This window comes from Saccostrea cucullata, unplaced genomic scaffold, assembly GCF_032062105.1.
Source record: "Saccostrea cucullata isolate Sc308-1 unplaced genomic scaffold, CSIRO_AGI_Scuc_v1 ctg3983, whole genome shotgun sequence".
Lineage (NCBI taxonomy): Eukaryota > Metazoa > Mollusca > Bivalvia > Ostreida > Ostreidae > Saccostrea > Saccostrea cuccullata.
Window position 1 is genome coordinate 23,446 of NW_026931748.1, and position 25,932 is coordinate 49,377.

A 25,932-nucleotide genomic window follows, 5' to 3' on the forward strand; every position below is an offset into this window, starting at 1 on the left:
ATTATTAGCAGACTTATTTTTATATTCATATGAAGCAGAATTTATGCAAAATCTTATGCGTGAAAAGAAGAAAACACTTGCTGTGGCCTTCAACTCGACAATTAGATATATCGACGACGTACATGTGTATTGTCAATTAATAATGATAATTTCCATTCCTACGTCGACACGATATATCCTGGTGAGCTTGAGATAAAAGATACCACAGAGTCCGACACTTCTGCTTTATACTTGGATATTTTACTTGAAAAAGACACTAATGGTAATCTAACAACCAAGCTATATGATAAACGTGATGACTTTAAGTTTTCTATCGTCAACTTCCCTTACTTATGCAGCAATATACCTTCATCACCTGCATACGGAGTATATATATCTCAGTTGATTCGATACGCAAGAGCATGCTCTACGTATGAACAATTTCTTAAACGAGGTAAATTATTGACAAGCAAGTTGATGAAACAAGAATATTAACAGTCTCGTTTAAAGTCATCATTTCGTAAATTCTATGGTCGATACAATGACCTTGTCAGCAAATACAATTTATCATTGAATGAAATGCTGACTGACGTTTTTCATACCAACTGTTAGTCCATTATTTATACACTGAGTTGACGACAAATTTTTTCCGTTATTTCCCGATCATGACAAGGAGCACACGGCGGGTGTGACCGGTCGGCAGGGGATGCTCACTCCTCCATGGCACCTGATCCCACCTCTGATGTTTTGGAGGTCCGTGTTTCCTCTGCTCTTATTTTGTATATTGTTTAATTTCGTTGAGATTGAATACTGTTCGTTATTTCCATATCCTTCTTGGGAAGAGTGTATTTCAATATGATTACCATAGGTTTCAACCACTATTGAAATACGACCAGTATTGAAAGAAAAGTTTCGTCGTGTAATTTTTAATTTTTTATCCAAAATTTCATAAAAATTGGATTTGGAGTGAAAAGTATATAGATTGATAATTAAAATGTATAAATTGATGAGGATGGTTTTAGTGAGGCAGAATTTTGAAAATCACAGAAGGTTAACAATTTCTTTATATTCTAGAAATTTATTATTTGCATCATTTTCAAGGAAATTAGACCAAAAAATATATACCAATCCAGGCATCCATATTTTGTTATAACATCAGTCCTTAAATGAAGATTTAGATAGTTATTGAAATTATAATTTCAAAAGTGATTTAAATAATTATTTTGATAGTCGCAGATAATACTTCAAAACTAAAACCATAATTTAATCCATATTGAAATCTTTATTTCAAAGGTGAATATTATTTCAATAGCGGTTGTGACCTATTGTTATAGAAATGAATCTCACCCACTAATGATATAAGGATTTCGATAGTGGTCGTATTTCAATAGTGGTTACAAATTATGTTTGCTATTGAAATGCATTCTCAACCACTATTGATATAATTATTTCAATAGTGGTCGTATTTCAATAATGGTTACTAACTGTGTTTGCTATTGAAATGCATTCTCAACCACTATTGATATAATTATTTCAATAGTGGTCGTATTTCAATAATGGTTACTAACTGTGTTTGCTATTGAAATGCATTCTCAACCACTATTGATATAATTATTTCAATAGTGGTTGCAACAGACCGGTTATTCGGATGAGATTATCTAAACAGACACCTTAAGTGCCGAATATAGGTCAAAATTTGCGGCTCACAACCGGCAAGTGGTGGCATCTCAATATGAGTTAACAAGAAACAAACAAACAAAACAAAATAAAGTGGACATGCTGTGGATGGACCTTTACGTTGACATTTTTCAATCCGAAGGAATGAACAAGAGATAGAACTCAACTCTGCAGAAATCTCAATCAACATAAATAAATGTTTTCAAAGAAATTTTATTAATCGAGTAAAACCTGATTACATGATTATGTTTGTTTGATATCAGAGGTATTTCGATTTTGACCGTCATTTGCGATAACGTATCACTTTAATCTGCCCGGTGAGGTAGACCCCAACCAAAAGATCACCATTCTCGTCAGTATCTAAAGGTATGGGAAAGTCTAATCCACAATTGTCAACACATTTCAAATACGAACCATTTTGGTCTAGAATGTGTAAACAATTGTTCATATAATCAGATACGATAATATTGCATTCAACGTCCGTGGTGATTTGGTCCGGCAAAAACATCTTTTTGTAAATGATAACTGTTCCTTGGGACTTAAATCTGAACTTCCCTGCCTTGTCAACTACAATGACTGCAACAGCATTAGCATCAGAGACACAGACGTCTCCATTTTTATTTTCGGCAACAAAGTGTTCAAATTTTCCGAAATGAAACAAAGGTTTGTCTCTATTAAACTGAATTTCTTGAGTTATTATCAATTCTCCTTTCATCCTCGACATATCACATCTGATAATCTTAACTTCCTTTGATGACTTATTAAAGACACAAACTAGAAGTTCGCCTGTACTAGTTGCACAGAGTCCTTCGGCCAGCCATCCGGGAATTGCTAGTAACGATTTTGACACACCATCTTCCACACTGAAAACGCCCTCTTTACCACAGCTGTAGAGTATTTCATTATCAACCATCGTAATATCACGTGGCCTACCTTGACACATTATTTCCTTTTTTTCATCGGTGGAATCCCCAAGTAAATGTATGTGGTATATCATTGGTTTCGGGTTACATATCCATATACTGGATCCCACATACACAAACCGCAAAATATTACTGATCTTTGTTTGAATCGATTTTATAACTAAAGCTTTGGTTAGCAATCCTGGTCCATCATGGGAGACCGTGTCTTCTGCAGAATTATAATGGAGATCAACCGCGATGTGTCCGAATCCACCATCCTGAACTTCTTGTACCAGACTAATAAACTTCCCTTGGACAAGAATGGGAGATTTGATATTATTTTGAACGTCACAGCAGAGTTGTGGAAAACTTTTTCAGATAACCGGTCATTCGGACCGGCAAGAAAACAAAATAAGCTGGTCCGAAGTGATTTTTGTCAGTCCGAAATAGTAAGTTGCAAAATGAAAAAAAAAATATAATATTTATTCACTTAATAACACATTTTTTTTAATAAATCATGTTAATAATGATACAAAATTCAGTCTCCATTTCCAAGTCCTCTTCCGTTTTCTTTTAATTTTGCATTCATAAATAACAATACTAGATATCACCGCTTTTGGGCAGGCCGCAATGCTCATTCAGCATAGTGAACGTAATTTTAAAAAAAACCCATACATTTTGGAATTATATTAACCGAGAAAATTGGTCTAGAAATTGCAAAAATTCTTTGCATCGATAAAGATATCAACACAATCGGTAAAAAAAAAAACGAAAATCCGGGACAGTTGGTAGTACTAGATTTACTGCTTTCCCCAACTGTGCTTGAATTCCTTCTGTTGAAATTTTTCATATTTTAAATCAGCTCCTCTTTATTTTTTTCTTTGATACGTTTTCTACCTAATTCTGTCCCAGTTGTAAATTTAATAGGTCACGAGAACCATGCTAGTTTCGCTTTCATTTACAGCCTCAATCTCGATTAAAGAAAATGTATTACGCAATCGCATATAAGGTACGATAATTAAGATGGGAAATGCACAGCTGATAAATGGAAAAACAAAAAAACTTTAACCAAAAAAAGGGGCCGGTCATTTGGACCGACACTGATAACATTTTTACCGGTCATGCGAATTTTTTGTCGGTTTTGCCGGCATGACCGACAGTTTTCCACAACTCTGCGTCACAGGAAAAGTGGTCTTTGATAGGGTATGCCTGGTCATCCTTTTTGAAGTTAAATATCATCTTCAAAGTATCCTTTTCATTATCCAAATGAATTATATCACGATATTTCTGAAGCTTCTGTGATGCTTTAGAATAAGCTTCATTCACAGAAACATTCTGGTTTTGAAATTTTGATTGTATAATTTCCTTTTCAACATTCATTCGATTTTGAAAATTAGTAAAGGCTGTGTTAATGTTCTCAAGGATTCTATATTTTGATTCCTCTGCTTTCTTTAACACTACATCAATTTCATTGTTTGCATCTGTGTACTGTTTTTCCATGGACATGCGTTCGTTTAGCAGTTTTGGCATGATAGTTGATTGTAAGATGCCCGCATCTGCTAAAATTTGTTTCTTTTGCCTTTCTATGAATTCCTTCATGTAACCAAAGGTATGTTTCACATGGACTTTAGATGAACAACATTTTAGACAAAGTAGGACGTTGCATTGTCGACAGTAAGTATCAAGTTTGTAACAAGGATGCTTGCTGCAGGATGGAATGTCCATATTAGACTTCTTGTGTCTGTACAGAACTATTGAGTGTTGGACGTGTCTTAATCCATCCACGTGTTGGTTCAAGCATTTTCCACAGAAGTTATCCTGGCAACTTTTGCAAACATACAGAATTCCCTCTGGGCATTGGGAGCATATTTTAAGCCGTTGTATTGTTATCATGATAAAAATTTTTTATTCATTCATTCATTGGTTGCAAATCAGTTTGAAGGGCTGTTATCTGAATTTTAATGCACGTTTTTGTATACTAGCAGCGGATATATGACCAAATCTGTTAAGTAAAGAAACATTCATTAAATACCTGTTAAAACATTTTAAGATTAACACAGAAAAAAGATTTCCAGTACGTGTTAATTAAAAACAAATGACTCTTGATTATGTTTTCAATATGATCTTAAAATTGTGCAGAAATAACGATTGAATTTAAATTCTCAAAGAGATACTTTATTCTAAATGGATATACATGACTGTATAAATAAATAAAGTTACGAATTAAAATTAATTAAAATAAATAAATATTTTTAAACATGATAATGAGTATGTCTTTTATATTTTACATGTAAATAGTCATTACAAGAACAAACAAGATGTGTTTCTGAAACACTGATGCCCCGGTTTATGGCAACTATTTATCATTTGAAGATTAAATTTTTCTTAAATACAAATTCACTGGATGTACAGCTCAACATTTTTATCAGTTTGGAAATCTTCCAATGAAGGGTCTTCTCACAAGGATTACACGTGTATATTATGAGATCACTAGCCCTTAGCGTTCAAAAGTTATGGCCAAGGTGAACTTTTTTTCATAAGTACGAAAATCTCCAAAATCAAAAGATCAAGGTAATTGGTATCCAATGAAAGATCTTGCCACAAGGAATACATATGTAAAGTATGGAAGCCCAAGTCATAAACGTTCAGAAGTTATGGCCAAGGTTAACAAATTTAATAAGAAGATCAAACTCCAAGGTCAAGGTCAAAGGGTCAAAAGTCTTGCTATCAAATGAAAGGTCCTGTCACAAGCAATAAATATGTTAAGTATGAAAGCACAAGTCATAACCCTTTTTTAAGTTCTAGTCAAGGTTTGCTTTTTAAAAGTAGGTCAAACTCCAAGGTCAAGGACAAAGGGTCAAAGTTCTGGGTATCCAATCAAGGGTCTTCTCACAAGAATTACATTTGTGAAGTATGAAAGCACTATCCCTTACCATTAAAAGTTATGGCCAAGGTAAAAAAAAATCATAAGTAAGGAAATATCCAAGGTCAAGGTCAAAAGGTCAAGATTGTTGGTATCCAATGAAAGGTCTTTCCACAAAGAATACATATGTGAAGTATAAATGTCTTGGTATCTACTGTTCAAAAGATATGGCAAAATAAAAGTTTGGGATTTTTCTTTAAAAGTAGGTCAAACGTCTTAAAATAATTCCAAGTTATCCAACACATCTGTACTTTTCACTACGTCCTAAAAGAAGCTGAAAAACGATGCAACAAGAAGTTTATATGAAGTATGACCCTTGTTTAAAGAATAGCAATTTCCCAGCTGTTTGCCTAAGTATCTAGGTTGTTGAACAAATGCCGCTGTACAATCTATAATACGCCCTATATTTTTGTTCTTTTTGAAAGATTTTGGTTCAAATTTGCGCAAGTGAAATCTACTTGGAAACAGTTTTGATATGTGAGGAATTCATTAAATATTAAATCACTGTTTTGCTAATATATTCAAAGAAACATTAAATATCACTAACCGGTGGATCCAATTTGCAATTGGATTGTGGCGTTTATATTCTTTTATCCCAATCTTTTTTGATGGAAGGAATATCGGTGCCTGCTTATGCTATAGTTAATTTTAGGGGTTCAGATTGCATAATATGATACCATAGATTTTTTGCATTCTTTCGAAGAAGTTTTTTCTTGTCTTGTCTGACCCCCTTACAATATATTTATATTCTTGTTTTGCGTCATTTACTTCAATAAATGACATTTTTTTTCACTTCACTACTGTAAGTTAATTTCTTTTAATCCATCAAAAAACCAGCTTAGTTGACTTGGCTCTGGTCTTGCATTAATAACAAAGGAACATAAAGAAACATTATATATCACTAACATAGCAAAATATTACTTACTTGACCTTTAAGAGATTGTTAGAATTAAATTAAATGGGGAAAATTCAGTTACCTTACCGCTTAGAATAATTTGAAGCCATCCAACATACATGAACTTTTCACGGCATCCTTAAAGAAACTGGAAAACGAATGTGTCCAGATTTCTTCCGCGCACGGTTTTTTAGTGGACATTTTTCACTAAATGTTTTCATTTTTTAAGAGTCAGGTGCCTTAATCCGAGATTCCTGTGACTCTAACCCCTGCTTTCTATACTTAAATTATCAAGCTTAGTACAAACTACCGAAAATCAATCAATAACTCATTTAAAAAAATCTTAGGAATTAAACAAGGACCCTTTATAATTATAATGCATCTTTAGAATACTTACAGGCACTTGCTGATTGTTTCTATTTGCTACTGATAATAGAAAATTAGTTTCGTACTTGCATGTATTAGGTAACTTCTCTAAACCGCCTTCCCTCTCTATTAACATGATAAAGTTCACTTGAAAAATGAAAAACGGAAACCAATAGAGTATGAACGGGTATGATAAGATTTAGCAGTTTGCGTCGTATTTCAACATAGTTGAGAATTTCATCTGAATTCTAAACACCAAAAAAACAAGTACACTATGCATGACTGATTTTTAATTTTAAACGCAAAATAAGTAATTACTTCAACAATAGTTTGCTATTTATTTCCTATGGTCGCTTTGAAAAGGATTTTTGGGTTTCTCTGGCGGCAAATCGGAGAAGCGATTTTTAGAGTGTCAATGGGAGTTTTATTCTTTAATCCTAAAGATGAAACAACTTATTCTGAAATCAATGATAAGGATGGTACACAGATCTCACTGAAAATAAGTTGTGTACGTTCATTAGAAATTTTATTCTATGGTGTTAAAATGCTTCTACGACAAAACTTCAGCAATATAACTCAGGCTGATTTTAACCGTTTTGATTTTTCTAAAAAAATTCACCTGGCTTGGTATATTTTCTAAAGTTTGTATTACACTTTTAGCACCAAGGTAGCATATTCTGAATTTTTTTTTCATCTGGAAACCTTAACTGGGTGTGTTTTGTCCATATTTGTAATTTTATTGAAGTATTACTAATATTTTCGAAGTCTATTTCATTTTCCAGTTCTTATATAGGAGAAAAAATTCTAAGAATTACCAACTTTTCTAAACTTGTGACATGATATTAAGTCTCCTCCAAAGAAATAATGTGTTAGTTTCATCTGTCCTTAATAGTTAAAACATTTCTCTGTACATATTGTCATGGAACCAACTCACAGTTATTGTACTATAGCCTAATTTCAAGAAACCGCCTTCACTCCCCATTTAATGAACAACAGAAAACTTATAGATATGTATCACTTTGCTAATGATGTGACTTTAATTTTTGAAAATACTTGTTATTAATTATGTTATTATTGGTAAAGATATCCATAAAATTATCAATTAACCTCTATTACATACTATCTGTCTAAAACAATCACAGCAAAATAAATCAGAATTAATTATCAGAATCAGAATAAATTATGAATATGATAGATAAGTAAAATTGATTACATAATATGTAGCATAATTAATTATATAATTTATGAAACCTTCTTGTGGTCTGAAACCGCCATGTATTTAATTAAATTTTACTTTTAATCAAGTTCAGAAACCAAGAAAAATGAAGTCAAGGAGAGGGGGAAGGGGGGGGGGGAGTTTAGTTATACCTGTCAAAATAAAAGTAAGTGTAAGTCAGCAGAGATAAGCCTATGTCCTGTTTTTCCTTTGAAACATCTGTACTATAGTACCGTATCTATCTGTGAGCTGATATGAATATTAATCAACATATGTGTTACAAAAAAGTAATTCTAAGTCAGCATAGATAAACATATGGCCTCCTTTTCCTTTTGAAACGTTTGTATAATAGTTCCACACATATCTATGAACTTATGCAAATAATCATTTGCCCTTCCCTATACAATTTATAATAATAATGTTTTTGGTCCATCAAATTCGATATCGTATCACTTTAATCTGCCCGGTGAGGTAGTTCCCAACAACCAGATCACCTTCCTCGTCAATATCGATAGGTATGGGAAAGTCTAATCCACAATTGTCCACACATTTTAGATATAAACCATTTTGATCAAGAATATGCAAACAGTTGTTCATATAATCAGTTACAATAATATTACAAAGAGAGTCCGTGATGATTTGATCAGGTCTAAATAATATTTTATCAAACATAACTTCTCCTTGGTACTTGAATCTTAATTTTCCAAATTTGTCGACGACGATGACTGCATCAGCATTTGTGTCAGAGACACAAATGTCTTCATTTTTGTTTTCAGCTATGAAGAGTTCGTATTCTCCGAATTGAAATAAAGGTTGTTCTCCATTGAATTGAATTTCTTGAGTTATCTTTAATTTTGATTTGTCCCTCGATGCATCACATCTGATAATTTTAATTTCTTGTGACCAAGAATTGGAGACACAAACAAGAAGCTCATTTTTATTTGTTGCACACAATCCTTCGGCTAGCCATTCAGGAATTGAAAGACACAGTTTCGACTCTCCAATTTCCACAATGAAAACCCCTTCACTTCCACAGCTATAGCATATTTCGTTATTGAATACCGTAATGTCATGTGGTCTTTTTGGACATGCTATTTGAATATCTGGATTTTCAGACGAACGTCTATTAATATCTGCATAAGAAATCACAGAATTATGATTACATATCCATATACCTGATTTGTAATACACAAAGCGCAAAATGTTTCTTTCTTTGGTTTGAATTGTTTTTATCACGAAAGCTTTTTTCAGCAATCCACTACCACCAGGGATGGACACGTCTTCTGTAGAACTATATTGGAGGTCAACCACAAGGCTTCCGAACCCACCAGATTGGACCTCTTGTACCACATTCAAGGATTTGCCTTGCACAACAATAGGGACATCAAGATCATTATGAACTTTATCCAAATGGGGTCCATAAGTTGAGAAACATGTTTCATCATGCGCTTTGTATCTTAGTATCTTTTGTAAACCATTATCTTCTTCCAGCTGAACAATTGAATGGTTTCTGTGAAGCACTTGCAATGCTTTGGAGTGAGCATCGTTTACGTGAACGGCCTTGTTCCTGAATATAGATAACACATTTTCCTTCTTTTTATTAGTTCTTTTCTGCAGATCTGTAAACACTTCATTTATATCTTCTAGAATGAAGCATTTTGTTTCCTCCATGTTCTTCAATGCATCATCAAATTCATTTTCTGCCTCTGTCAACTCCTTTTCTAGAGAAATGCTTTTGTTTAGCAGGTTTGGAATAATAACCGACTGTAAGTTGTTTGACTCGAATAAGATTTCTTCTTTTCTGATATCAATTAACTCTGTCATGTAACCAAATGTGTGATTGGCATGTGTTTTAGAGTAGGTCCAACATTTCAGACAAAGAGGAACAAGACATCGTCGACAGAAAGTATCAAGTTTGTAGCAAGGATGTTTGTTGCAGGATGGAATGTCCATTTTAGAGTTCTTGTATCTGTACAGAACTATGGAATGTTGAACATGTTTTAATCGTTCTACATGTTCGTGAACACATTTTTCACAAAAACTGTCCTGACAATTTTTGCAGATATAACGAATCCCTTCTGAACATCGGAAACATGTTTTAAGCCATTGCATTTCTGTCATGGTGAAATCAAATTTTGTGTTACAAAACATTATGGTTGAGCTTAAAGAGAATATGTCATTTTTTTCCTTAACACTACTTGCCTGGTCACATCTATAACAAAATTACAAATGCATTAGGAAAAAAATGTTCATGTACATGCATATTTTAATATGTTGAATGATGAGAACTGGAAAACAAACATCGTCTTAACTTAAAAGCGCTGTAAAAATGGTTTACAATTACAGGATATTCTTGAAACAAGATTGTCTGGGACCAAACAAATACACATGTAACTCTAAATCCAAATTTAAAAAAAACAATAATGCATTTTATTCTCGGGTAAATATTTATATAAAAGCTTAATTTAAATAAGACAAGTGTCAATTTCAAATACACAGATAAACAGATTTTTATGATTAAGAAAATTTAATAAATGACAACTCAAATAAAATTCAAAGACCATGCATCTTTACTACACTCTTAATATCTGGTACTTCTATCAATCACTGCACAGTAAGTATACTTTTTGTTCAAGGGGGAAATATCAGTGATGCATAATTCTAAAAATGGTTTTTTATTAAAACCTTTTGTAATCCGAAAACAAGGCTAAATTAATTTTCCGAATACATGAGCTGATTTTTTTTCTCTTGACTTCTCATTTTTTTTTATCATAAAAGTCCTCTTTTGGCTCCTGGTTTGGGTGTCTTTTAGGGTAATGCAACTATTTATTAATAAAGTTAAAACTCTTGTCATCCCTGGCACAAAACGAGTATTAGTTCTATGTAATGGGACATACAGAGGGAGGTAAAAAAAATGTCAATTTCCGAATTTTTTTCCCCATTTTTTGGGTAAATTTTCAATGACTTTACAGCACATTTTTTCAGAAAACATAGAAATAAAGAGCACAGGCTAACCTGTCTACTAAATTTATTCCATACACTGTTATTAAATGCCTCTTGTGTATAAAAATCTCAGATAGACAAGCCTGTGTTCTTTGTTTCCAAAAATGAAAAGTATCTCAAATTTAAAAAAATTCCATCCGAATAGAGGAAAATTGGAAAAATGTCCCAATTTTAGCACTTTCCTGTGCCCTTAATACGAGCTCTGAATCAAAATTAGTTCTGGTTTAAAAGCATCATTTTAAGTTACCAAATACTAACTATCACAATTTAACTGTGCTTTGACTTTTACATCAAATAATTGGCCATGTTCGACCAATTTACAACACCTTTTCATTTTAATGACACTTGACATGTTTGTTATATTCAAAAGCAGAATAACATTGGATGATAAAAAAGATTGTCCCTTTAATATTTGTCTTTGTTACTCTATTACTATTAGCAAATTTGCGTTTTATATCACATCAAATAATTATACATGTACACGTTTCGGCCAAAAAATCACTGATTTAAACATGTTCAATTCAACCGTGAATGCAAAGTATAGTCTGTTATTTCTTATTCTAAACCTTCAAATTTATTCATGCATTACCTTTCAGATATATAAATTGTTCCAGTCTAAAGCATTGTGTATTTAAAGGAAATAAGCTTAGTGTTTTGGATTATACGTCGTTGTAAAAAATATTTATGGGAGGTAAATTTTCTTATCAGTTTTTGGAAGGTGGTGTTTGTTATATACAAATAAAACTGACCAAAATCTGAATTATTTATAGCTGTCCTGAATCTGAATTATTTATTGCTGTCCTGAATATCCTAGATGAAGGAAATAGACTCCATAATTTCTTTCTTAGCAAGTACGATACACAATGACTGGAAAACTTTAAAAAAAAAAAAGGACAGAACTCAGAGTTCATAGAAAGTGGTATCAAGCAACATAATGAATATTAGTTCCGAATGGCTCATTGTCTACTTATAAAAATATATAATGTATTTGTTAGTATCTATGTATTGATCAGGAAAACAAAAACAAACGAAAAGTTTGTGATAAATGCAATCAATTTTTATATTTAACCAATTCCTCATCTAAAAATTTTCAGTCGTTTATATCTCTCTTCCAACCACAAATATTTCACTTAATTGGAAAAAAAATCAAATTACAGCGAATAAACTTACCTTCAAAACCTGAACTATATTTCATCACGTGGTTTTCCTTGAGTATCTTGACCAAGTAAAAAGTTCCTAAAGTTTGCAACGAAGGACAACTCGTGCTTGCTTTGAAAAAAATCATTTATCTTTTTATTGTGAAATCATTTATTTTTTTGTAAGCCAAATCGACAAAGTGCATTAATACTCATTCTGTAACAATAGTCCTTTTTAATAATTATATTTAATTCCTTGATTAGATTTTATATAACAAGAACATGCTTGGATTATTATACTGCTAGTATATTTGCAAACCCCTTTCAATGCATGTATAAGTATGAAAAGTTGAAACGTTTTTCAAATGGGTTTAGGTTTTGTGAAATTCGTTTTAATGCTGATTAGTTGAGTGATGATTCATGCACGTTTGAATTTATTAACTTATTTTTCAAATAGATCTCGAGGATCAGGACCGCTTAAGGTAGAACAGTCTTTTTTGAGTGGGTGACGTTAAACAAGAATGCATAATATAATCCTTGACCCTTGTTGCCTGACGTCACGGCGTCAGGCACTACTAAGGATCAATATTTTCTAGATGCAAAGCTAAGAGGTCACAGTTAGCCAGCAACATTTTGTGCATGCTGATTATCATCGGATTTTGTTACCTGCATTTCAACAAAAACAGTTAGCATAAAATTGACCATATTACTGATACAATACATTGATGTATTTATTTCCTTTAGCTTTTTGCCAGCAGCTATTTATTTCATGTGAGTTCTTATACGGACATGTCTGTTTGACCTTTTTTCTGCATTTCTTTACTACTGGATTGGTCCATTTGTCTTCTAGGTAAGGGGTGACACAATCATTTCGCGCCAAAATGTCACGTGTAAGTTTTTGTGCCCTTTCCTGGACTATTCCATTGAATTGAAATGAAAACTGCATGAATTATATAATGTTTGTTCCTTTTTGTCGGAATCTTGATTGAGCTTTGGTAAAAAAGAAAAAGATATCAGTGATATTGTGAAGTGAGTTATGGTGCATCATTTAAAGTAATAAAAACACGAAAGAAACAAAAACTTCTAAAGAGGATGAACTGGCCAAATATACCTCTGATTCTCCCCCCCCCCCCTTCAGGGGCTTTCCTCCTGCAAAAACAGAATATAGACTTAGGGAAGTGCCCCGTCACATTTTAGGATAGAGGAAGTGGCGTCGGTAGTCCATTAGTTAAGGTGCCGGACTCCAAACCGAAAGGTTGTGAGTTCGAATCCTGGCCGCGACAAGCCGACGTTGTGTCCTTGGGAAAGGCACTTTACACGAATTTCCTCACTCCACCCAAGTGTAAAACGGGTACCTTGCTACAGACAGTGAAAGATATTGTCAGAATGTTAGTGTTCTAGCGCTGATAACGGCAGCTTGCACTGAGAAAGATTCTGGATTGCTAAGGTCTGCAGGGGTAATAATGTATTGTAAAGCGCTTTGAGTAGCGTTTATGCTAGAAAAGCGCTATAAAAAAACAATCATTATTATTATTATTATTACTTTTTTTTCTCATACAGATATTTTTGATGTGGACCCCTCATTCCAGGGAAAAACTTCATGCATCTGTACCTATCGCCATTCGTATATCACCGTCAGGTTTGTTGGGTCAGTTACATTTGTATGCATAACAGGCTTTATTTATCCCATGTGTCCAACAATCGTTGATGCTCTGGCATACCCAAGAAAGTGTTAAACATATTCTGAACGTCAGTCATAACCGTTACGATTCTCAATTTCTTGTAGTTATCAAATTTTCAGCTGCCTTCCTCATAGCATATGCTGTATGCAGTTGAATCTAATTTAGGTTATCTTTACATAGCCACGACTTCCCAGCATAAATCAATTACATTATTTTATTTCCCATATTTACTTCATCCTCTAGCACCATTTTAGACTTGCGGATTGAGGTGTTCATCCTTACGTCGAGGGTTCGAATTCACAGTGGAACATGTACATTTCATTTTTTTTTTTATTTGCGATACAAACAATATAGTTGTTCTTTTTCTATTGCTCTGATGAATAGCACACAACTTAAAATGAATGCGTGATGTTTTGTGCAACATCTTCATAATTTACTCTAGTGAAATAATTTAAATACCGTAAACGTTTATAACTTGTCAAGCTTATAGGTTCTTTGGATATTGATGACATATAGTCAGGCAAGCTTTTTAAAAAGCTGTTACTTGCACTTGTTAACTGTTGCGATACCTAATGACTTTCATCTGTCCCGATAAATACATTCCTACCAGGAGATTCCCATCATCGTCCAAGTCCAAAGGCACCGGTATATCTAATTCACACTCCTTCACACAATTTACATACGATCCGTTCTGATCGAGAATATGCAAACAATTGTTAAAGTAGTCACTTACAATAATATTGCAAAAAGAATCTTTGATGATTTGATCTGGTTTAAATAATGTTTTGTGAATTACTTTCCTTCCTTGGTATTTAAATCGAAATTGTCCTGTTCTGTTGACTACAATGACCGCATCAGCGTTGGTATCTGAAGCACATATATCTCCGTTTTTATTTTCTGCGACAAAAAGTCGTTCATTTCCAAACTGAAATAAAGGGTGATCTTTGTCTTCATGGTATTGTATTTCCTGTGTTAACTTAATGTTTTCAATGTCCAGAGAAGGCTCAAAGCGGACAATCTTGACTTCCTGTAGCTCTGAATTCGACATACAAACCAGAAGTCCGTTTGTTCTAGTTCCACACAAACCTTCCACATTCCAGTTTGGAATAGATAGATACATTTTTGATTTTCCATCTTTCACACGGAAGATTCCTTCTTGCCAACAACTATAGAAAAGTTCATCGCCGCTTACTGTAATGTCCTGAGGCATATCTGGACACATGATTTCCTTACAAAGACTGAGTGATGAATTTCCAGAGACTAATTTTAGTTGGCATATTGTACTCTTGAGAGAACACAACCACAGTGTCGAATCCCAATACACGAAACGCAGAATGTTTTTCTGTCCGGTATTTATTGTTCTTATAAGCACGGCATTGTTCAACAAGTCTGAATTGTGGTAGGAAAACGTTCTCTTTAAAGAGGTTTGGCAAGTTTCTATTGAGAGATTTTCAAATGCATTATTACAAACGTGCTGAACAAGTCGAAGAGATTTACCATTGACAATTATTGGATGATGAAGGCGATTCAGATCTCCAGAATGAAGATCGGGAAGCATTGATTTTGTTTCTTGAATTTGTTTGACGAAATCGAACATTTCTGATAAATTGGAATCGTCTTTTGAATAAATCATAGAGCTCCTATGAACCATCTTCAACGCTGTTTTGAGAGCATCTTCTACATAAACCGTTTGATTTCGAAGCAATGACAATGACTTCTCTTTATTAAGCTGCATTCTTGTCTTCAATTCCGAGAATATTTCCTGTACCTCATTAAGAATATTGTATTCCGATGCCTCTGCGTTCTTTATTGCACCGCCATATTTATTACTTTCCACTTTAAGTTTTGTTCCTATAGAAATAACCTGGGCTTTCAGTGCTGGGATAATAACATTTTCCAGATATTTCATTCCTGATATAATTTCCCGTTGCTTTAAATCTATGAACTCTTTCAAGTAGCCAAATTGGTGATTATCATGTTTTCTACAGGAAATCCAGCATTCAAGACAGAGTGGGACGCGGCATCGTCTGCAGAAAGTATCAAGTTTGTAGCTAGGATGCTTGTCGCAGGACGGGAAGACCATATCCGAGTTCTTGTTTCTGTACAGAACTATCGAGTGCTGAACGTGTCCTAATCTAGACACGTGGTGATGTACACAGTCTTTACAAAGACCCTCGCTGCAGGTTTTGCAGAGGTATAAAATTCCTTCTTCACACTGAGAACATGTTTTAAGCTTCTGTGCTGCAGTCAAGATAGTAGAAAAATCCCTCTCCATTTTAAATGAGTATCAATTCAAGAAACACACATCCGTTTTTTCCTATATTTTTCTTCATATAAACAAAATTAAAAAATGAATAAATAAATAAATCCATGTAAATAATAAAAATAATAAAAAAGAAATAATAGATAAATAAATCAATTTAAAAAATCAATCAATCAAAATATAAATGAAATATATTTAGTTTATTGTCCCCCATGCTTTACTAATATTTAATTCATATAATCACTTTTCCAAAGAAAGAACTATAAATTTATCGCTATAAACTATATATTTGATTTTTTTTCTTTTAACAGAATCCATGTACTAAAATCCCATATCTCTAAATTCTTTACCTGCATGCAGGGTACGAAGAAGATGATCAGAAAATGGACGTATTTACCTTTACCGGTGTTTGTTTATCTGGAATGATACATTGAGCTAGGTCTGACAATTTAAGGAAATAGAAGAGCTGGCCTAAAGAAAGGTTAAAAACATTTACCTCAAGCTAATTTTAACATTCCTTGATCAAGCAGCAACCGAACATTTTGGTCTGCCAGAAAGAGGCTCAAATTTGATCAGGCGAAATGTAACAGATAGATACTTTTTTATTGTATATTTGTGATAATTTTTACAATTTTATTTTTAAACTAGATCTAGAGGTACTGTGAGCAATGAGCTCACTAAATGATATTTTATACATCCCGCCTCCCATATGAATATAATGGGAGTGTCCATGTTGTGCTGTGGGAAACCCCAAATATGTGTCAAATCAAAAATTGAAATAGGACGTGCACAATGGCAATACGAGGGGTGATCCAAAAGTTCGTGGAATTTCTTTCTATTTTATTTATTAATAAGTAAAATTGGTCGAAAGTTACAAAGGAGAATATAGACACTTGTTGAATATTTCAGATAAAACATATTTTAAATATCTGTGATGGTAACTCTATGACAGTTGCCATAGAAATGAAGAGAATAGAAGATGTTTGGAAATGCGGGGGAGATATCAATGCGTTTATTATCATTTTAATTCTTAATACTTGAAATAGGAATAAAACCGCCCTATGTGTTATAGAAAACAAAAATTATGTCATTATTACGATTGCTTGATCTTTTATAACCCTTTTTGTGTAAGTTTTACTGATTTTACTGGATAATTTGTTCATAAGTGCCAAATTAATTGTTCTTCTTTAGGTTTTTATACGACGTCAAATTTCGGTCAAGTCATAAGTTTTGTAAAAATCCCGGGATCACTCTCTCTTCAATTCACATATTAATTACATAGGCTGGGGGGAAATGCATTTAGTTACTGGTTTTCCAGTGGCGAAATTAATTTAAGAAAATAGAACTTCCATGGACGTTGATTAAAGGTGTTGCCGCCATATTGAGACTCTGTTTTAAGTGTTTTCCCCCTTGATGAATTAAAAGCGTTAATGGACTTAGTCGGCTGACGTAGTACTGTTCGTGACATTGCTAGTGAAATTGGAATATCATACGGAAAGATATGGGAATTTTGAAATATGAGTTAAAAATGAAGATAAGTTAATGCGAGAAGATTTCCAGGCTTTTCATGAGACAAAAAGAGAGAAGGGTAGCATTTTGTAGAATTACGTGTTTGAATTGGACATTAGGGTTTGATGCTTCTATAACGTAACGTGACATACCTTACTAGACGTTACGTCGAGGTCTCCCCCGGGTTTCACAACTATTAATTTTCAGAAAGCTCGTGCATGTGACCTTATTGGTGATTGGAACGTGAAGAAATTTTCCAGCATTGTTGCATTATGTGACTCTATTTTATAAAAATGCCTATTGTTTGCTTTTATCAAACACGATAAAATTTAAGAAAGAAATTCCACGAACTTTTGGATCAACCCTCGTACATGTATGTAATAAAGATTCTGTGAAAATTTCATAAAATTTCATTCAGTGGTATGAGAGGAGTTGCGGATAAGAGATGGGTGCCCCAAAGCGTTATACAGACAGACGGACGGACATAACAATTACTATATGTATTACCCTTTTGCTTTTCGAGCGGAGGGTATAATAACTTTGCCCAAGGCATTTGCTCATTGTGAGTGGCCTTGTAATACACTGGGTGGGGCATGCAGATATTATCATATTTCCCTGTTGTTTTATCATGATAGTTTATTAATTCTAGGTACATGTCTCCCTAAATGCGGGGTGGAGTAGGGTGGGGGTTGGGACCACCACCACCCCTGGAGATTGCAGTTATTAAACGATTTTGCCAAACCAAATGACAGAGACCTAACCCACCCACCCACCCCGTCCCCGGATTTGTGTAAAGGATCACTTCATTAAAAATTGGGATCTGACCCATAGGACGGCCCTCGTTTTTCTCTACAAAAAGCTTGTCGATTTCCTGTTCCGATTATTGACATTAGGCTTAATAATATAACAATTTGTTTTTCCTAAATCTTTATTTCAAGTCTTACTAGTAGGAACCCTTTAATTAATTTTCTGAATTTGTTAGATTCTCCCAATTTTATAATTTTTATTTAAGTTTGCCTTTACTTCTCATTGTGCATAATGGTAATGTCTACTGTCTCTGAAATTCTATTCTAGAATGTCTAGGCTATTTTCCCGTAGATATAATAAAGCATGTCATTAATCTGTGCAAATTATATAAGCCTAAATGAAATCCAAGGGAGTACAGTTACTGATAAGTCTAGGCTATTTTTCCGTGGATATAATAAAACATGTCATTTATGTTTGCAAATTATATAAGAACCTTGAAGCACATTGAAAGGCATATAATGAAAATTGTTGCATGAAAAGATTTAATGTTCAAGCTTCATTTAAAGACTTTTTGAATTAAATAATAAATTAAAGAGTTGTCCTTCCTGGCTGAGGGTCGGAGTCCCTTAACGCCGGGACATAATTGCGTTTCGGACAATTTTGGAGGCTTATTGTAAAGTTGTAAATTACAAATTTGAGGTGTAAAATACATATTTGAAAAATTAAGACATATACGGTAGAAAAAAAAGTAAAGATTGATTTTTAAATATCACTTTTTCCGGGGAATTGTTCTCTGCTATAGCCCACTATAGGTCAAATCTTTTGTCATAGTGAATACATTCTTTGTCTAAAAAGCACATGAGCTTGACATTAGTAACCTTTCCTTTCAGAAATAAAAAAAAATCCTCTGAGAAGAAAGGTTAAAAAAGTCAGGCGCCTGTGCTGAAAAGTCATAGAGTCAACGATACCTCCCCCCTCTCCGATATAGGTTGTTCACATTTGAGATATTTGGATAGGAGTTAATGTTTATTTATTTTATTCATTTATTTATTTGTTTATCTTGTCAAAAATTTCTTGGGTAGATTTTTTTTACTGTGGTGGACCAACCCCCCCCCCCTCGGAAAAATTCTGGATCCGTGCCTGCGCCCTACAACAGTACACAACAGACCTCACCCCCATCAAACTTAGAATATATGTACAGATATAATCAGTATGTTTAACTGTTTTGACATTCTTGATATAAATTAATCTGATAGTATTCAAATATATTTTTAAAAAAATCGAGAAATAAGGATATATGCGCCTATGACTTCCTGGAGGGTATTTAGTGTGTCCTTGAAGGGGAAGTCATGTGATGTTCAAAATGGCGGACACCACAACGTAAACAATGTGAAATATTCAGTTTCCATATGTCACATTTAATTGATGATTGCCGACCAAATTTAGGGAGTAAAATATTGGTAATGTTTGTTATTGGTATAAAAATTAATTGTTATTCTTGAATGTATGAAAAGATAATTAAAAACATCAAAATAAATTGAAGATTGATAGCCGAGTCAAGCAACTGCCAAGGTTATCCACTTAACATTCAGCATACTCATGTAACTGTCATTATGTAGTACGTGTATTAATTAAATGTTTAAAAGTATATAATTTATTTATTTTTAATTCAGTGCAACACTTTGGATAATGTCATGTGTTTAATTCTGTAAAGCAAAGAGAAGGGAGTCCAAAATGAGAAAAAACCTGGCTTATCAGGTATAAATTTTACTTGTCAAGTGTATATTTTAAAACATGTTCAGTATGTCAATTCATAAAGTCTATTAACACGCTCAGTTTGTAAATAAATCGAGTACAGTTTGTACTGATGTAATGCAGGGATCGACACTAACTTTAAAACCATAATTGCCAGAAGGGCTAGCAATTTCTTATTTCTACTTCTACGTTATTGTTGACAAACCAATCGTGTAGAATCGTTTGTGTATCATGAATGATCGTTCGTGTAACGTGCGAGATCGTTCGTTTATCAGACTCAATCGTGTGCGTTTTTAATCGTGCGAGATAGTGCGTTTAGAATCGTGTAAATTTCGTTTTGTAAGTTTTTATCAGAATGTTATTTGTAAAATAAGCATTTCCCTTGTTTGTTTTTCTTAATTTATTAATTAAAATCCAAATTAATTGAAAAAGCGCAATTTACATAATAGAATGCAGAACGAACTAATTATCGCCCGTAAACAAGCAATATAGTAAGTCGTACAATATTAAGTTCTCGTCAAATAGTGCGATCAATAATGTGATACACCGTACTTAGATCTCTAACGCCTTTTTGAAAAATCTGATTTTAATTATTATTTACTTCTTATTGTGGTCAAGATAATCTTGAAATCCTTTCATTGAAAATAAATATTCTTTCTTACAAAGAAATAAACATTTCTCAATGCTTACATAACTAGTTAGTTGACAAATATACATGGACACGGCATGATTTTCGGGAGTTTTGATTATCTGTGCTTAGCTCTTGAGCTTATTTGTAATTGATTAATTTTAAATTTCTGCAAATAAAAAAGTTGAATAATCGGCAAGTTTATCAGACATTGAATCAATGGAAACATAAGGATAAAATTTGTAATTATAATTTAAGTCATTTCATGCTGCTGTTTTTGTTCAATCGTATCCTCCTTTCTGTATATCATGATATCCAATTCAATCAAATTATATGACCCACATACATGTACATCGTCTAATAGAACGAACAAAATCCGTTTTCTTTGATCGGAGAATTACCTTAGAAATAATTATTTTTAATCTAAAATATTAAGTCTTGCATATATTTAGTTACAGAAATATCAATTTCCAGTTTTTTTCTTCAAAGTCTATGAAATAATATTGATAATTCTTTGAAATCTTAAACAAGTATTAAGCCATATTTCGTTTTGAAAATATTGATTCCTAAATATTTTGAACTATTTTGAGTGAAAAAACCTGCGTTTGCGTTAATAATCGTGTAAGATCGTGTAACGTGTAGAATCGTGAACGTGAAAGATCATTCGTGTACCAGGTTCGTGCAGAATCGTTCGTGTAACGTGATCGTTCATGTAAGTTGTCAACAATAACGTTCCAGCCACTGTAGCCCTGTTCATGCATTAGTTGTCCAGCAGCCAAAAACTGCTGGCTGAGTCGCAAAGTGACAAGTGGGGTAGGTGAGGGAGGGGTTCCCCCTTCTGCTGGGGCTCCTCGGGTAAATTTTGAAAATATAGATGCCAAATACTGCATGCTGGCTGTATTTTGGATTATACATGTATGTGACTCCAACAAAACTGGAATTTGTGTAATTGTTTAAATTTATCATTTAAATTGCCCCAAATGAGTGTTTAGTTAAGAATTATAGTGGCCCTTCAGAGCAAGTTTAAAGTCATGTTAAGTAGCCCAACCTCAATATTCAGTTGTCTTGGGCCAGCGGGCTACTGTTAGCGTCGAACCCTGATGTAATATGCTCTGTCTTTTTATACCTCATTCCATTAATTGCTTGCAGAAAAATAAATAAATAAATAAAATAAAAATAACAATTATTTTTTCACAGCTTTGTTTAAAGATTGGTGAAATTTAGCTGCTGAAGAAACCTGTTGACATTAATAATTAATTCAAATGTTTAATATTTTCAGGATTTGGACATAATTCCTGCAAATTTGGCAGAAACCGAGGGTGAATCTTTGCAAGAAATAGATCTGACTCACAACAAAATATCATATCCTTTCTTAATCACCAGAATTTCCTTTTCTATGTTACTGATTATAATAAAGTATACGAGCAAAAATGTAATACACATGATTATTTAAATTCTTCAAAGAAAAAGTCTTTGAGAAGATTTTTTTTTTGTTCATGTAGGTTTAAAGACTGTTTACAAAAAAATATACTTTAGAAATTGTAAATCTATAATGCAGTTTGCTGATACATATCAATAAGATTTTGTACGTTGATCTTTCCTTTTTCTTTGACCTCACTTTTCATAAATTTGCATTTAGCGCAGCTTTGAAGAAACTTTTGCAGTTATCTTTACAAACCAACTGATGCATGTTGCTTAGAACTATTCAAAAGGTTCCCAAAAAATGTAGCCTTAATATAAATATATTAGTATTTTTTCCCTTTGCTCAGTTTCAAAGAAACTACTCATTGCTCAGTTGATATTTTATTATGTAAGCATGTTGAATTACTAATACATGTAAATCTCTAGCAGGACATTCATGTCCTTTGGGTATACCTATTTTTGTTTTCATTTAGTTTTTAAATGGATAATAATACATTTGAAATTATAGTTTAAACAATGCTTAGCCTAATAACATTTGTAATGTTTAGTAACATAAGTTCTACATTGTAGGTTTGAATTCAGAATTATTTCGCACAGTATTACACACCACTAAAATAGATTTAAAGATGATAAACATTATACGATAACTTGAGTTTGACTGAAAGGAAAGTTAAGAAGTTTTATTCATGCTCAATTTGTGTTTTTAATTTCCTTAACTTTATTTTTAATGACCTCCGATTTCTGATAGATTTTCCTAGACTAACCTGCTTAGTTCTGGATCACAATAATATTGAGTCACATGTGAAAATTCCAACCTCCACCAATCTTCAAACATTGTGGGTAAATCACAATAAAATTACAAATTTAGGTATGTGATATAAATTATCTCATATTACATGTTTTAAGTCTTTCATATTTTACAGATGTATTCCTAGTGACATAAACTTCCTTTAAATTGGATAGTAATAGTTTTGACCTTGACCTTGGAGTTTGACCTATTTTTCAATTGTTTAACCTTTGCCATAACTTATGAACAATTAGTGCTAGAGGTTTTAGATTTCACATGTAATTTTTTTATGACAAAGCCTTCCTCCAGAGTACCTCTAATTTTAACCTTCTGACCTAGAACTTTTGTCCTTGACCTACATCTAGCAGTTTGACCCACTTTTAGAAAGCTTTAACCTTGGCCATAAATTTGGAATGGTTGGTGCTTAGGCTTTCATGAATCACAATTATAATTCATTGAAACAGTTTTTTTTTGTTGTTTCATCTTTTGACCATGACATTATATAGTTTGACTTGCATTTGAGTTTTAACATTTGAAAAAAGCTGTCATATGTACTAGGGCACAAGTGTCACAAACATATCTGGTCTTTTTATTGCTTTGTTTATATTGTTTGTTTTGTGTAACAGGTTTGTTTATCTCAACGTTGTGCAAGTCTTGTCCAAACCTGAAGTTTTTTTCAATGATGAACAATGAAGCTGCCCCGAGCTACTTCAATGGAGGTACTTACCAGCAATATATGGATTACAGGTAAAATTTACTTGTTCAGTTTTCAATCTCAGGAGGGTTGAGTGGACCACAATAAAGGTTTTTTGTAGTGAATTTTAAAGAAAAATCTTTCACTATTCATGAACACGTAATTTTAATGTATACAAACAATAGTAGTAGTGCCAAGTATGATATCAACAATCCAAAAATGCTAAACTTTCTCAAAGTTTATGGTAACAACCCCCTCCTTTTTTTTGGGGGGGGGGGAGATAGGGTTGGTAACAATGTGGAGGTAAATTTTTCCAAGAAAATTTTTCAGTGTCTGTTTTTTTAATGAATAGCAGGACAACTGTTACTCAGGTGAGCACTGTGGCCCATGAGTCTCTTGTTCAGGATAAGAATTGCTTTAATGAAATAAGAAAATTGTTTGTTAAAATTAAATTAATTATGCTTTTCATGTTGACTGAACATAGGAAATTTAAAGAAATACAAAAATTGACACTTCAGATTAGGAAGAATCTTATGCAAGCCAAACATTTCAAAAGTTGGGACTAATTAATATATTTATATTTTTCACTCTTCAGACATTTTGTCATTGCCCATTTTCCCAAGTTGGAAGTCCTGGATGATAAAAAGATTGAAGAAAATGAAAGATCTGAAGCAAAGAGAATTTATGGACGCAAGGTATAAAATTATTTTTTTTAAGAAAGAATTAATCCGGTATCAGCCAGAGGCAAATTTGGTCAAATGTTACAAATATGGTAAAGGAAATATTTTATCTGAAACATTCATGCATTAAGAAGGTACATGTATATATTAAATAAGTTATACATGTAGTAATATAAAGAAATAAACAACTTTGCTTTTAATTTCTTTTCTCCCATGAAGATAATTATAGAACTACAGTATTTAAAAATATAAAAAGAGAAAGATAATTTGCTGTAACAGTACACAGATGTACTAGTATATGGAAAATCTGAGAAAAATAATTCACACATTTAATTGATAATAGGGTGTAGTCAGTTATCCTTGAGAACTGGCTTTAAAAGAAAATAGATATCTCAATGTATCTGATGTGTCTTAACTTGGCTTTCCAGTTAATACCCTAATATATATGGTGTCCAGTCACTTCGTACACAAACCGAGTCGTACACAAACCAACTCGTATACAAAAAGTTAACTCTACACAAAAACCAGAAGTCAACTCGTACACAACATTTAAATATTACATTCGTGATGTTTAATTTTATACAAATAATGTTTGATAACATGAAGTGTTACTTTTCTTTAAGTTTTTTCCCTAAATATTTAAATAATTCAATTTCCCTGATAAGAACATCAAAGACATCAAAGAAGTATTGTTAAACCAACACACGCGCGGTGGTTTCTTGAATCTGTGACAAACACTAATTTAGTAATTACGAGATGCTCATGATTCAGTATCCTTTAATTATGAGATACTAGATGTATCGAAAACGTCTCCAAGTTTCTTCATTCCTTATACTTCACCATGGTTAGAGAGATTTGTCTTTCCTGCAGCAAGACAAGTTTCTAAAACTTTTTTTATTTAAATAAGTTTTGATATATAAGTGTAAGAAAAATGTGTTTTACAGTATACCATTAAATTCTTACCATGATGTATTTAGATCGCATTTACTATCTACACTATATATCTATTTAACATAATAAATTAGGATGCTATAAAATATTATATTCTTCATCAACATGCATTACTTGCAGAACAGAAAACTTTTTAGAAATGTAAAATCTACGTATATCAATTTTGTTGACAATTAGAAATCCATTTGAATTAAGTTTTTCAACTACATATTTAACAAATAAAATATTTAAATTTACAATATAAGAATTATTTAGATAATTACGTTTATTTAAGAATTAATTTCGGAATTAAGAATGAATTTGACAGTCTTGATTTAGTTAACTCAAAACACATTTGTGTACGAGTTGACTTCTCAATTTTTTGGAAACTGTGGCAAATATAACCTTAAATCACATAGGAAAACCTATGTATGAGTTGTGTACGAGTTGACTTCTGGTTTGTGTACAAGTTGACTTTATTTTGTATACGAGTTGACTTTTTGTATATGAGTTGGTATGTGTACGACTCAGTTTGTGTACGAAGTGACTGTAAACCATATATATTGATTATATTAAGCCAGTTTGCTATAATTAAGGTCTTCCGTTTCCAACGGAAGACCTTATTGTTTTCGTTCGGTTTCTTTTTCCCTATTATTATTAAGGTCTTCCGTCTCCAATGGAAGACCTTCTTGTTTTCGTTCGGTTTCTTTTTCCCTATTATTATTATTATTCTTCCAA

The 25,932-nt window shown here is 32.8% G+C and overlaps 4 protein-coding genes and 1 long non-coding RNA gene across 5 annotated transcripts; 2 read left to right on the forward strand and 3 right to left on the reverse strand.

Annotated features, from left to right (window-relative positions):
* Positions 1 to 1,939: 1,939 nt before the first annotated feature.
* LOC134233434 (uncharacterized) lies at positions 1,940 to 2,569 on the reverse strand. Its single transcript, XM_062715408.1, has one exon. The coding sequence runs from the start codon at positions 2,567 to 2,569 to the stop codon at positions 1,940 to 1,942; it is 630 nt and encodes a 209-aa protein (XP_062571392.1).
* A 5,821-nt stretch (positions 2,570 to 8,390) lies between these two features.
* On the reverse strand, positions 8,391 to 10,079 carry LOC134233435 (uncharacterized). The gene has a single exon (XM_062715409.1). It carries the CDS (start codon positions 10,077 to 10,079, stop codon positions 8,391 to 8,393), a length of 1,689 nt encoding a protein of 562 aa, XP_062571393.1.
* Positions 10,080 to 14,332: 4,253 nt separating this feature from the next.
* LOC134233436 (uncharacterized) lies at positions 14,333 to 16,054 on the reverse strand. Its single transcript, XM_062715410.1, has one exon. The coding sequence runs from the start codon at positions 16,052 to 16,054 to the stop codon at positions 14,333 to 14,335; it is 1,722 nt and encodes a 573-aa protein (XP_062571394.1).
* A 3,584-nt stretch (positions 16,055 to 19,638) lies between these two features.
* LOC134233441 (uncharacterized) lies at positions 19,639 to 22,092 on the forward strand. The gene is made up of 3 exons (XR_009984992.1): positions 19,639 to 19,758; positions 19,972 to 20,056; positions 21,961 to 22,092. It is a non-coding gene; the product is annotated as an uncharacterized LOC134233441 (long non-coding RNA).
* Positions 22,093 to 22,742: 650 nt separating this feature from the next.
* Positions 22,743 to 24,336, forward strand: LOC134233437 (leucine-rich melanocyte differentiation-associated protein-like; the record flags this gene model as incomplete). Its single annotated transcript, XM_062715411.1, has 3 exons — positions 22,743 to 22,971; positions 23,517 to 23,637; positions 24,180 to 24,336. Coding segments are annotated over 3 exons (456 nt in total), but the record flags the coding sequence as incomplete, so codon positions are not given.
* Positions 24,337 to 25,932: the final 1,596 nt, after the last annotated feature.

What these genes read in the sequence shown, in the direction of transcription:
- LOC134233434 (XM_062715408.1), bottom strand. Translation starts at nt 2,569, where the DNA reads ATGGTTGATAATGAAATACTCTACAGCTGTGGTAAAGAGGGCGTTTTC.
- LOC134233435 (XM_062715409.1), bottom strand. Translation starts at nt 10,079, where the DNA reads ATGACAGAAATGCAATGGCTTAAAACATGTTTCCGATGTTCAGAAGGG.
- LOC134233436 (XM_062715410.1), bottom strand. Translation starts at nt 16,054, where the DNA reads ATGGAGAGGGATTTTTCTACTATCTTGACTGCAGCACAGAAGCTTAAA.